The sequence below is a fragment of the Mustela nigripes genome, chromosome 7 (assembly GCF_022355385.1).
Source record: "Mustela nigripes isolate SB6536 chromosome 7, MUSNIG.SB6536, whole genome shotgun sequence".
NCBI lineage: Eukaryota > Metazoa > Chordata > Mammalia > Carnivora > Mustelidae > Mustela > Mustela nigripes.
Window position 1 is genome coordinate 111,548,508 of NC_081563.1, and position 13,639 is coordinate 111,562,146.

A 13,639-nucleotide genomic window follows, 5' to 3' on the forward strand; every position below is an offset into this window, starting at 1 on the left:
GAATAATGAGCATTAAATGGTGTCATTTTTCCAATAACCAAAAAATGAGTCCAAGTTATTTCATTAACTCTTTCCTAGTAAATGGTGTCCTGCTTTAACTCTTGCTTTCTTTTTTTATCTATTCTCCACTTTGTAGCTAGTGATTTTCTCAGAGTGCAAATCTGACCTTATCACTCTCTTACTCCCCTAAGCCCTTCAGTGATAGGAACAGATATGAGGGGTGACTCATCTACCCGATAACTATTCCTTCCTTCCTCTTTGCTACTATGGCTCCCATTCTGTAGAGTTGTTTGCCTATCCCCTACATGACACAGGAATAATCCATACTGATCTGAGTCAGTTGCGGTAAACTTATTTTTCTCTTGCTTGGGGCTGATTTAAGAAGGAGTTTGCAACAAGGGAAGTCTTCAGAACCTTTTGGGAAAGTTTTCCTCCCTGTTAAGGAGACACACAGGAAGAAACAGTCATCCTTTTCCCATTGAGCCTTGTTATAACTCCATGTAGCACTAAGAACTGAGGAAGCCATTTTGGCAACAAGAGGGGAGCCAGTCTAAGAGATAAAGTTGACACATGGCTGAGTAGATGTAAAGGAAACTGAGAGATTAATAATGCACAAGTTGATGAATTAGCCAGCTCTGGAACTGCTTCTCTACGTCTATCACCTCTCTATAATTATTACCATCTTATATCAATGTATTAGCACTTCTTATCTTAACCCTTGCAGCCCCTAACTGTACTCCTTGCATCTACTCTCCCCCTGGGATCTTCTTTATTTAGCAGCCAGATACATTTTTTCCAAAATATAAATCTGGTTGGTCCATGGCTTTTCATTTCATTCATGATAATCTACAACATCTACAGTCTGGCCCAGTCTTCCTCCATGGTTTCCTCTCTTGCTACCTCCCCAAACCTTTGCCTTTAAGCCACATGTAGCCCTTTTTTGGTTTGTCAAATGTGCCCTTCTCTTACCCACCCTCACTAGTGATAGTTTGGCTCCTGCTACTTCCAGTGCCTGGAACATTCCCCACTCTCCTTTACCAATGCCCTTGCCTATGATTAGGTCTCAATTAAAACATACTATCTTCAAGGAAGTTCTGAATTGGGATCAGAACTACTGGGCTGGTCATACCAACTGGTAGATTCAAAACATGTTTAGCTTCTTTAGGGAATTATTAAAAGCAAAACAAAACAAAAAACTACCCCACATGAGGCCTGTGCTTGATCGTTCTTCCATGATCCTCATTTCTATACTCATTTACACCTACTGTCTGTACTTATGATTCTGGGACCCGTTTCAGACCCCAAAATGCCACATGTTAATATAGACTCCTACAACTATGCACCAGTCCTTCATGTCCTATATTGCTGTCTGAACTTAAACAGTTATTTTTGCTCTTGTTTAGGGGAATTTCCCTACTAGGTGGCAAGTTCCCTGAGTGTAGAGACTGGATCTGTTTTTGCTCCCCAGCAAATCTCTGGCACCTAGCACGTATTAGATGCTTGGTAAGTATTTATTAAAAAAAGTAACAGATGCGATGATGAATGGATGGATGGATGGGTAGATGAGAGAGTTAAGACAAATCTTATTTCATTTCCTATCTATGATCACATAGGAAAGGAGTCTACTAGAAAATTTCTCACCTTTTAACCCATTAGAAAACCTGTTTTCTACCCCATGACTGAAAAGGCCTGACCTTTGGTCTGCCTTCCTCCCTGCCAACAAGCCAGCCTCAGCAAAGAACTCACGTTGAATTCCTCTCTGAAGAGCTTATTGTCATCAGCCATTCTCCGGTTAATCTCCTCTTCCAGCTTGTCCACGGGCAGGGGTGGATACTTCCTGTTGGTGCTTGGGGACCTGGCCAGAAGTGGCACGCTCTGGGGTTCTGCAGTATACAAGTCGGGAGGTTGGTCAGGTGCTCTGGAGACCAAACTGGGGATTCTACCTCATGTACCAGGCCACCAAGGACTAGGTCTGCTATCTTCAAGTCTTCCCCCTATCCCTTATATGATGGGGAAACCTTTATTTCTTGATTTTCTTCTCCACAAAGGTTCCCCATGTCATGAAGGGGTGCCTTACCCACATCCTCAGTGCGACCATTGGATAAGCGGAAAGAATTGGAATGGCTCCCAGCTTGCTTGTATTTCTTAAACCTATAGAGAAAATGTTCATAGTGAAAAAGTAAGCACAGAGTCAAGAGACTCCAATCACTGGCCTTATATTTCCACATATCAATTCAGCTTCCTAAACCTCCTTTACCAAATAAAGATGTTCTTTTAGAGAGGGGTCCTGCACATGCTGAGGCAGCTCCATTTCATGGTGACCCAGTGCCTCTGGATGCTCCTGCTCATCCTAAGCACACTAGAATCCAACCCAGGTGCCATAACAGTATATTCTGGCTTTGTAGGGCTCCTCTGTGTGGCTCCAAGTGCAGGACTCACTGGAGATGACCACCACACCAGGTGGGGAAGGGCTAAGTGGGCAGAATACAGTGGAGAGGAGATAAGAATGATCCTATCAGACAAAATCCTGGTATTTCCCCAGTGTAGTCAGGAAGAAGCCGAGAGCTTCAAACTAGGTGGACACAGGTCTGGCTACAAGTCTCCTGCAGAAAAGGGGAGACTTATGACAAACTGGAGGGGTGCACAAGGTTCCCCTCTCTTTATCCCTGCAAAACAACAGAGGGAGCACAGAGCAGCTTAAACCAAAGATAAGGGTAGGGTTAATCCTAATCAGCCAGGGCAGTAACTTCAGCAGGGAAACGACAAATGCACCTTCCTTTTCTCTCCCTTGGGGTTCCCCCTCCTTGTTTTTTTCTCCCTGTGGGAACAGTAATATCTAGAGGACCCTGAAGGAAGAAAGGGGAACTCTGTAATTCACATAGTTCAGTTTAGTGCACTAGGGTTAGGGATCCTAGATCCTAGGTTTGTCCCAAACTTCCCCCAACTAGAAATAGAATAGGTCTCTATTTACCACATCATCTCCAATCGGGTACTGTTAGGGGTTGCTTCAGCAGGGCTAGATCTAAGGGTCTTAAATCATCCAACCCAACACAAACTATACAGCTTTTCCTTCAACCTCAAACCACCACCCTGGGCTTGAGGTTAAACTGGAGTTGGGGAACTGAATTTGGGCAGATGGAAGCAAACCAGGGGTGGAGGGGCCTAGGTCTTGAGGAAAGGTATGTAGAGCTTTTAAACTGTTCCTATGTAGAATTTTAATCTTATTATTATAGAACATTCCTCTCTATTCTATTTACTGTCCTTATCCTACTATCTTCTGGACCGTGTGGGCTTAATGAGACTCTGGTGTACTGAAAAAGAATCCGAGAGAGTGCAGAAGCTTTAGAATTCTCACTTTAGCATTTAACATGCTCACCTTAACATGTACAGAACTATGATAATGAACACAATCACTAGCAGAGAGGACAGGGCCACCATCACTGCAATAATTGGCGTCTCATCTGAAATTGAGAGAACAAAACATGTTATTACCATTGTGTGCAATGGAGGGCTCAAGTCAGCTGCTCAAGGAAACACCCAGATAAGGAAGATGGGCTCATTCCATGTTTCTGTAACTTTCAGGGCATAGACAGAGTGAGTGAGAGAGAGAACATTTCCCACAGCTACCGCAGGGCCAGTGTGGGTGGAATGGGAGGGAAAAGGTCGGGAGAGGAACCTAGAGTGACGTGCCTATCCCATCTCCGACTTGTACATCTATTTACTCTCTTTCCCTGGATTAGAATAAAAACCCTCTGAATGTTTCTTTCAAAGCCACAGAGCCTAAAACAGTGCTTCGCACATAAAAAATACTCAAATATTTGAAAGCACAAACACATCAATCCTGATGGCAGGCTGGGTGTACAGGGCCAACAATGTGCTCTGTCCCAGGCTCAATGAGCTCCATCTAGAGGAGGATGGGAGAGGAAGGAAAAAGGACTATTTTCCTATCGTAAACGCAAATACTTTCCTGGCACAGAGAACAGTGCTCCTGATTAAAGCAGGGAGACATTATTAGATCCTTAAGCACTATGTATCTAAAATGCTGGGTACTCTTTTCTACCTCTTTCCACAGCCACCTTTACCAGGAGCCCGACTATAGCAACATCTGGCTTGGAGACAGAATGACTCCTCCCTTCATTCCACAGGGCCCTGCTTCCTATCCACCCAATACTTAGCCTCCTTTCTCATGGCGGCTGACCAGGTGCTGACTGATCTTCCTCCAGTCCCACATCCCCATCATGAACCATACAACCAGTATGAGTGTATAACTATCTTTACCATTTCCCCTTCTGCTAAAAGGGAGGGCATGTCCCTCCCATCTAAAGGTCAATCCTGTCACATATGGTCTGGATTACATCCATTACTGTCACCTCAACAACTTGTCTTCTTGACCAGTAACTATGTGCCAGGCACTGCTCCAGACTCTGGGAACAGAGAAACGAGTAAGCAGACAAGTGACCTGTAGGAAGCACCGGCACACTATTCAGAAACAAGTAAACATACAATTTCAGACAGGGACAAGTGCTTTGAAGAAAAGACGAGTAATGGGATAGAGACTGATGGGTTGGAAGGAGTTATTTTAGAGTAGTTCGGGCAGGTCTGAAGTGCTTACACTGAGCAGAGGTCTGAATAATGTGTAGACATAACCCATGCGAAAATCTGGGCAAGGAATTTTCTAGGCACAGGAATAGCAAGCATAATACCCCTTAGCAGCTTGGAGAGTTCAAGAAATAGCACAAAGGCCAGTTTTAGTACCAGATGTGACTGGAGGGGTGGGCAGGAATCTGAAGACTTGGAGCTTTGTATGCCATGGTAAGCAGTGTGGATTTAATTTTGAACGTGAAGAGAAGCACTATGTGATTGGAGGAGTCTGAAAAGGGCAGAAATATCACTGGATTTATATTCTTTTAAAAGATCAGCTAGTTAAACTGACTCATAAGCAGTAGTCATGAGGTGGGAAGTAATCCAGCAGAATATGGTGTCACAAAAGCCAAGAAAAGAGTTTTTCAAGGAGGAAGTAATCAATCAGATACTACAAAAGACTAGGTAGGTGAGTTTCACAGAGAAGTGAAATTGGATTTGATAAGACAACAGGTAAGACTGTTTTACGAGTGGTCTCAGTTGAGTAGTAGGTGAAGCAGCATAAATGGGAGTGAAATAAAGATGGAAAGAGAAGACAGTGAGATATCAACTCTTCATTTGAAGTGAGGACTTCTACCATAAAGAGGTGCAGAGAGAATGAACAGCAACTGGAGGGACATGTGGGATGGAGGTTTTGGTTTTTTTTTTTTTTTGAGATGGGAGGTATTATACCTTGTTTCTTCTTCTTCTTCTTTTAGATTTTATTTATTTGACAGAGAGAAGAGAGCAAGCACACAAGCAGGGGGAGTAACAGAGGGAGAGAGAGAAGCAGGCTCTCTGCTGAGCAGGGAACCCTAAGCACGGCTCGATCCCAAGACTCTGGGATCATGACCTGAGCCAAAGGCAGGCAACCTACTGAGCCACCCAGGCACCCCACCATGCTTCTTTGTTGATGGCAATTTTCAAACACACCCTGGTATGCAGCTGTCATCTGAAAATGAGCATTCAAACTACTCCCTCCTCTTTGAAGAACTTTCATTTCTTGGTTTCCACAACAAAGAATGTTTCTGATTTTCTTTCTATCTCTTGGCTGCTCTGTCTCATTTTAATCTCCCTAGCTGTTCCTCTCTAACACAAGGTCTCTAAATGTCTGACTTCCTCAGGGCTCTGTCCCTAGCACTCTTCTCTGCACTCCAGCTGATCAGACAGATGGCTGTAAGTGCAAATGATGCACTAGCAATTCCCACATCTGCACTGCCTGATCAGATCTCTCTTTTGAGCCTATATGTCACCCCCACTTAAATTTCACAGGCAATGCAAACCTTCCATGTCTAAAGCCTTCCCCTCACCATTCAGTAGAGAACACTACCATGCACCCTGCTAGCCAAGGAAAAAATGTAGATATCCCCATGATTTCCTCTTACTTATCATCTATATTCAATTCAGCTGCAAGTAATATGTTTTAGGGCTAAAATCAATGCCTCCAATTTGTCTGCCTTTTTCTATTCTGTTGCCAACACTGTAGCCTCAATCCCTATACTCTCTCATCTGGATCACAGTAACCCTCTACCACTGCTGATTCTTTCTCCACAAACCAGGCAGAGTGGTCTCTAAGAAAGCAAGCCAGATCATGTTCCTCTCTTATAAAACCTTTTAGTTCCCAAGCCTTTAGAATGAAATCTAATACCCTTACACAAGACTAGAACAACCTCCCCACCAGCCCCTGCTCACCCTATCTCCTGCTATGCTTTCCTTGCTCACTCCATTTTGACCACTGGCACTCTTCATGCGGAGTTCATTTCTTCCTTAGGCCTTCAAACATGTTATGCCTTTCTGCTTTACATAGCCTCCCTCCATTCTTTGCCTAGCTACCTCCTAGTCATCCAGTTCTCATTCCCAGTGTTACTCTTCCCAAAGAGGTCTCTTCTGACTTCCTACAACTAAATTACGATCCTAAGTTTTAGTTTCCTTAGTGCTAAAATAAGTTATGTGAAGGTTAAATGAGATCATCCACGTGAAGTTTTTGGTGCAGTAGGCAACACACATTATGTACTCACAGTCAGTATCGGCTATTATCTTCCCTGTTATTCTCATAAGGCACAGTTATTGCCCTTGGTAATACCTCCCACACTTTATAATTATATATTTATTTGAGTAGAGTTGATTAAGAAATGTCCCTCCTTTATACCATAAATTCCACAAGGGCAAGAATTACATATCTGCTTTGTTTCTCACCATATACCTAAAATCCAGACAAAATTTCTCACACATTTGGCATTAAACAAATACTAGACTAATGATTTATCACTAAATAGGTCTTTGTTAAATGCCAATCACAAAGTACACCAGGCATTAAAAGAAGGTAATTAGGGCGCCTGGGTGGCTCAGTGGGTTAAGCCCCTGCCTTCGGCTCAGGTCATGATCTCAGGGTCCTGGGATCGAGGCCCACATCGGGCTCTCTGCTCAGCGGGGAGCCTGCTTCCTCCTCTCTCTCTGCCTGCCTCTCTGCCTGCTTGTGATCTCTCTCTGTCAAATAAAAAAATAAAATCTTTAAAAAAAAAAAAAAAGAAGGTAATTAGAGCCATCTTAAGATAGTAAACTGAATCCATAATTTTACTTCTTTCTCTTCCCAAAAGTACATTGAAATGATAGAAGAAATATAAAAATACTAGTGGGGGCGCCTGGGTGGCTCAGCGGGTTAACCCTCTGCCTTTGGCCTGGGTCATGATCTCAGGGTCCTGGGATCGAGCCCCACATCCTGTTCTCTGCTCAGCGGGGAGCCTGCTTCTCCCTCTCTCTCTGCATGCCTCTCTGCCTGCTTGTGATCTCTGTCAAATAAAAAGAATTTTTTTTTAATTAAAAAAAAATACTAATGAATGAAAACCATTATCTGGAAGGCAACAAAGAGTGGCATCAGCAGATCTGAAACAGGGATGTGTAGAAGACAATGACGAGGGACTGACTGGACTGCTGCAGAGATCAATCAGAGCCACAGAGCCAAAGAGCCTTCAGTTGAAAAGTAAATATGAGTTCAACCAGTCTGGGCCTGGAAACACTTCAAGCTTAGAGTCAACCAGGCCTGGGAATGAGAAGAAGCCTTGGGGTAGCAGAATGCTACCAGTACAGGGCCAGCACATCAACAGGCTGGGTAACAAGCTGTGGTGCCCCATCCAGACTCACTGGAAAACAGAACCCTACACAGACTAGATGATTTGTCAGAGAGTGCTGAATGGTTATGTCTTGGAAACAGGGAAACCACAGCCCAAATGTAGCCCACTGCCAGCTCTGCATTCATTTATATAGTGCCCATGACTGCTTTTGCACTACAAAGGTAGGGCTGAATAGATGTGACAGAGATAGTATGGATGCAAAACTGAAATTCTTTTATTATCTGGTCCTTGATAGAAAAAAATCTGCCAAACCCTGATCTAGAATGTTAATACCACCCCTGCTCTTATACAATTCTAGGTCAAATATCACCTTTTATGGGTAACTGCTCATTTCTTGCACTTCCATAACACTATGTACCTACTTTGCTACAATCCCACTCAATTAAAGTCATAGATTAAATGTCAATAAAATTACAAATTTCTGGAAGGCATGGATTTGAGATCATATCCAGATATCCCTGCACTCAATATTTATTCTTTCATTCAATAAATATTTACTGAGTGACTTACTGTCAGGTCTGGAGTGTACAGTAGTGAATAAATCAAAATTCCTTACCCTTATGAAGCTTACATTCTAGTTGAGGAAGAACAAGAGGTAAATAAAGAAATATATAATACAGATAGTAATGAGTGCTATGAAGAAAAATAAGGCAGGGTAAAAGAGAAAATGGGGGAGGTTGTTCTGTGATGTAAGATGGGGTGGTAAGAACTAATCCTGAATGGATGGATGGACAGATGGTGGACGGACGGATGGATGGATAAATGGATGGAATAAGTAAAGCAGAACAGTGCAGTATTATTTATGACCAACAGTAGTAGAGTTGACAACTATAAGCAAAAGGACAAGAAGAGTCAGCTACCAGATAACTTAGAAATGAAAATGATTACAGTTAATATTTTAGCACTTACATAGTACACAGAGCAAAGCGCCATACATATATCATTCAATTCTCTTAAGAACCCCAACATAGAAACCACTATTAACCCTTTCTATGGGTGACAAACTGAGCACAGAGATTAACTTGCCCATAGTATAAAGCTGCAAATCTAAAGCAAAACCACAAAGTTACTCTATTCTCCTGACTCTTCATATTCTACATAAACAAATACAACTTTAACTCTTCCAAGCTTTCAGGCCAAAACAGCCCTCTGTAGTAGAAGTAATATTTTATCTGTTGACATCTGAATTACATCCATGTTTCTAATACAGTTAAGGACAATACAGATAGTAAAGATGTCCTCAGGCCTCTGTGAGGGAAGGAGACTCAGATCTATTAAGAAAACAGGAGAGACCTTACAGCTCCCTGTACCAAATCTCAGACTTAGAGATAGGCTCAGGATCAAGTCACTCTCCCAGGGTCCCGTCCTAACTGGACAGAGTCATAATCTCAAGTCTCAGGCTTGTCCTGGTCTAGGTTTTCTGGAGGTGGCCTTGCATGATGCAGGCCGGTATAGGCAAGACAAGCACAGTGGTCTATTCCTTGGCCTACCCCCACCTCCTCTCCACTATCCATTCTAGCAAATTTCACTTCCTAGACTCAGGCTATGGGGACAGCATTTCAAAAACACTAAAATGGTACTCTGGGACAACAGATGTCTTATTTGCTATAACCTTTTCCCAAGAAAACAAAGGGTAATGTTATTCTAAGGGCTCACGTGTAGACTGGTGAGTCACCTAAAGATTCAGACACTCCTTGGTCAACTACAAAAATAATCACTGAAGTAAAAGCCATACTCCTTTAGCCTCAATCCCTAAAGTCCGTTTGTCTCATCTCTATGCTTTTTGATATTAGTATTCATCAACTCTCAAAGGCAGAGCTGTAATGTTTTAAGTACTTCCCGCTGGCTTTAAAAACAGCAAAAAAAGTAATCAAGTTGACTCAATAGCCCAACCAGTGCGTTGAGCCCAATCTTGTCTTGGGCCAAATTATCATTCAGAAACTAGTTTCTGGGCGCCTGGGTGGCTCAGTGGGTTAAGCCGCTGCCTTCAGCTCAGGTCATGATCTCAGGGTCCTGGGATCAAGTCCCGCATTGGGCTCTCTGCTCAGCGGGGAGCCTGCTTCCTCCTCTCTCTCTCTGCCTGCCTCTCTGCCTACTTGTGATCTCTCTCTGTCAAATAAATAAATAAAATCTTAAAAAAAAAAGAAAAGAAAAGAAAAGAAACTAGTTTCTATTGCCCACCTAACTTCCCTGAGGCCTCTGGCATTATCCTTCTAAAACAAAATTCTGACCATGTCACTTCCTTCCTTCCCATCACCAGGAGACACCCTGACCCTTGAGCTTACTGTATTATCAGGTCCATTATGCAGACAGGCTAGCTCTGGCCACTCTCCACTTCATGTGCTTCAATTGTGCACAGTTCCTCAAATACTTGACTTGCTCTCCCATGTCTCCTTGCTTTCAGCCTTTCAGGTGGCTCCTCATTTTTCTCAGTCACTGTATTAATTTAAAATACCCGAAGTTCACCTCCATGCGTCCTTCCCACTATCCAGGCACGAGTCTTTACGTTCCCTTGCAGCACTTTATGTGGTATAGCCAAATAACATGTAGCTGAGTGGACTTTGATCAGCATCAAAGTCCTGTTCACAGGACTGTTCATCAGACCTGTTCATCAAAACCTGTTCACAGGTTTCTTCCATGAGACAGGGAATAATTTCTTTTCTTTCTGGATTCCTTAGCATCTAACACGTAGGTACTGAATGAATATATAACTAAAGGTACTTAGGGAAAGCCATGGAGTTCACAATAATAATGTCATTTACTGAGATGATCAAAAAATACTTCTTTAGAAAGCCAGACAGAGCAGGTGATCTGATTTGAGAGCTGAGAAACCTGAATGAGCCTATGAGATTCAAAAGAATGCTTATCCTGCCTGGTTCTAGAACTCTGTAGTTCAAGGACTCCTTCAGAAATGTTTAGAGGATACTCTTTCCAGACTTAAAACAAACAAACAAAATTAAAAAACCAGGATGCCTGGGTGGCTCAGTTAGTTAAACATCTGCCTTTGGCTCAGGTCATGATCCCGGGGTCCTGGGATTGAGCCCTGTGTCAGGCTCCCTGCTCGGTGGGAAGCCTGTTTCTCCCTCTCCCTCTACCCACTCATGCTTACTCTAGCTCACTCTCTCTCTCAAATAAATATATAATATCTTAAAAAAAAAAAAAAGGTACGGTGCAGGAGAATAGCTAAATGTTTATAGTCATAGTGGAACGGTTGCAAGATGACCCTGCCCTGGGAGCTGTCTCACACAAAGGCTCTAGGAGGCAAGGAGTGTCCCTGTGTCTGTGAGTCCCAACTGACCGGCTAAGATTCCCAACTTCCTTAGTGTCCCATCAACAGGAACTGTAACAGAGTGGTGGGATGGCAGGAGTAGCAATGTGATAGCCAGCTCCTGCTGAGCAACTGCCATGTGCTGACCCAGCAGTAGGCCAAGCACTTTATATGTGTTACTTCTTTCTCCAAAATAACCCTATGACAGAAACTATGTTCCAATCCTATTTTGCAAATAGTGAAAAGAGGCACAGGGAAGTCAGATATCTACCTCACCCTGCTGGTAAGTGGTAACAGTCAACTCACGAACTGAGATGGTCTAGCCTGAGTCCAGGGATTTTAACCACTCCATACACAGCTTGTCCAAATATTCCACAATGCCACTCACTCCCCAGCCTTAATACATATATCAAGACTATTCAAGAGCATTTTCTTACACAGGAAAACCTCTGAATAGATGAGAGTATGCATCACTATCCTGCTCTAACTTCATGAAAATGGGAAGTAGATGTTACAGATTCCCCTTTAAGACCATTCCCCTAGCTGCTGGGAGGGTTAGTGTTTTAACAATTCTTATTAAGTCCTTTCCCAGGAAGTATCCTTGGCCTAAGAGTAGCCTGGCCCAGGGGAAAGCCCCTGCAACCCCCATTCCAACTCCAGAGCTTTCTGCAGGACTGACTAAGGCCTTTGCTGCCCTTGCTCTGATCATGTGGCATCTCATGTCATCTCCCTCAGTACTAGTGCCTTCAGTGCTTTGCAGGTGCTATGGAGAGAGAAAGTACTCTCCCCTAAACCAGAGTCTGTTCTCTCTACAACAAAACTAATAAAACTGAGATGTAAAATCAGTGAAGACTGAAGAAAAACTGGAGAGTGCACTCATGACCACTGATTTCATGGGGAAGAGGTACTCAGGAGTTAATGCAAGAACTGGATTTAATGCATTACTATATATTACACAAATCACCCAAATTAACACCAATAAAACGCTTTAAAAGAAAAGCTGATTACAAAAGGAAAAGTGCTGTGATTCCACTTAAATTAGGTGGCTAGGATAGACAAATTTATAGAGACAGAAAGTAGACTACTGGTTACCAGGGGCTGGGAGAAAGGAGATATGGGGAGTTACTGTTTAATGTTTAGAGTTTTAGTTTGGGATGATAAAAAAGTTCTGGAGGTAGATGGTGGTGATAACTGTACAACAATGTGTTAATTTCACTAAACTATCCAGTTTGAATGGAAAATTTTATATGATGCATATTTTACCACAATTAGAAAAAAAGCTAATTCTGCTGGATAGTGTGATATATTTAAAAAGTAATACACATGATAAAATAACCAGCTTCCTAGACTTCAAAAGAAAGAAAGCAAAGTTGCCTGCCTCCCTTTGTCTGTTTTTATTCCTTTCTGTTTTGACAATTAAAACACCAGCCATTCCTATTCAAAAGCATCCGAGACCAGTGCAGAAAAACTTATAATTTAATTCATCTGTATAAGATATACTTTGCTTAGCAAAACCATTATGATGGAAATATTTTAAAATAATTTGCCTCATTTCTCAGAAAGCATTTGGTTTTAAAATTAGAATGTGATATCAAAATTTAAAGAAATACTTCTAGAGATCTGCTCTGGTAAAAATGTCATTATATTTGGGGCTTTAAATATTGCTGAGAACATGTATGTCTCTTCAATTTTCCTGTTTGGTCAAAATCAATTACACAAAAATTTATTTTTAACTTAAAAAGGATATGTGCTAATACATATTAATAATATGTCACAATTAGCAATACACTAGATAATTAAGGTAATTTCATTTCTTTTTAATCACAATACTGGAACCACTCAAATCTATGTTAGTTAGTTAAAACAGGGACAATACTGGGGCAAGAAAAGAGTGAATATTAAGAAAATACAAACTATGTGGAGGAAGAAAGCAGACTGTATGTTTAATCCTAAAGCCTATACCACTTCAACTTTTGACTGTATTCTGAGACTGGTTAAAAGAGGACTTTTAGGGGCGCCTGGGTGGCTCAGTGGGTTAAGCCGCTGCCTTCGGCTCAGGTCATGATCTCGGGGTCCTGGGATCGAGTCCCGCATCAGGCTCTCTGCTCAGCAGGAGCCTGCTTCCTCCTCTCTCTCTCTCTGCCTGCCTCTCTGCCTACTTGTGATCTCTCTCTGTCAAATAAATAAATAAAATCTTTAAAAAAAGAAAAAAAAAGAAAGTGAGAGCTGGAAAATCACAAGAAATCTGTGCACAGTATAACATATTACCAATCCTCACCAAATATGGTGGCAGATGGACAACACATGATGGATTATCGTACCTACTTTTCTGATTCAAATGTTCCCTTACTTAATGGGAATTCATAAGCCTTCAAATGTTCTATTAATTAAGCAAGAAAAACTGTGCATGGTTAAATAGTGGATGGGGGAAGCCTCAGAAAACTCATTTAATAAAATAAAAAATCATAGGAGAAAAATTGGTTCACAGATTAACATTTTCCAAACTCAAATGCAATGATCATTTCTTAGACCTTTGAATGATCTCTCTTTCTCTTACGCCCTCTTATGACAGTCTTACTATTGTCCTAAGTAAAATGAGCCACTCCACGTAAGTACCCAC

The 13,639-nt window shown here is 42.0% G+C and overlaps 1 protein-coding gene across 3 annotated transcripts in view; it reads right to left on the reverse strand.

Annotated features, from left to right (window-relative positions):
* The window catches only part of LOC132021777 (receptor-type tyrosine-protein phosphatase alpha), a 149,101-nt gene that overhangs the window by 42,035 nt on the left and 93,427 nt on the right, over positions 1–13,639 (reverse strand). For all 3 annotated transcript variants that reach the window (XM_059406653.1, XM_059406652.1, XM_059406654.1), the window contains 3 exons: positions 3,377–3,461; positions 2,078–2,151; positions 1,747–1,883 (listed from right to left, as the gene is read on the reverse strand). In XM_059406653.1, the coding sequence (XP_059262636.1) occupies positions 1,747–1,883; positions 2,078–2,151; positions 3,377–3,461 (296 nt within the window). Of the gene's footprint in view, positions 1–1,746; positions 1,884–2,077; positions 2,152–3,376; positions 3,462–13,639 lie in introns of those variants that run through there.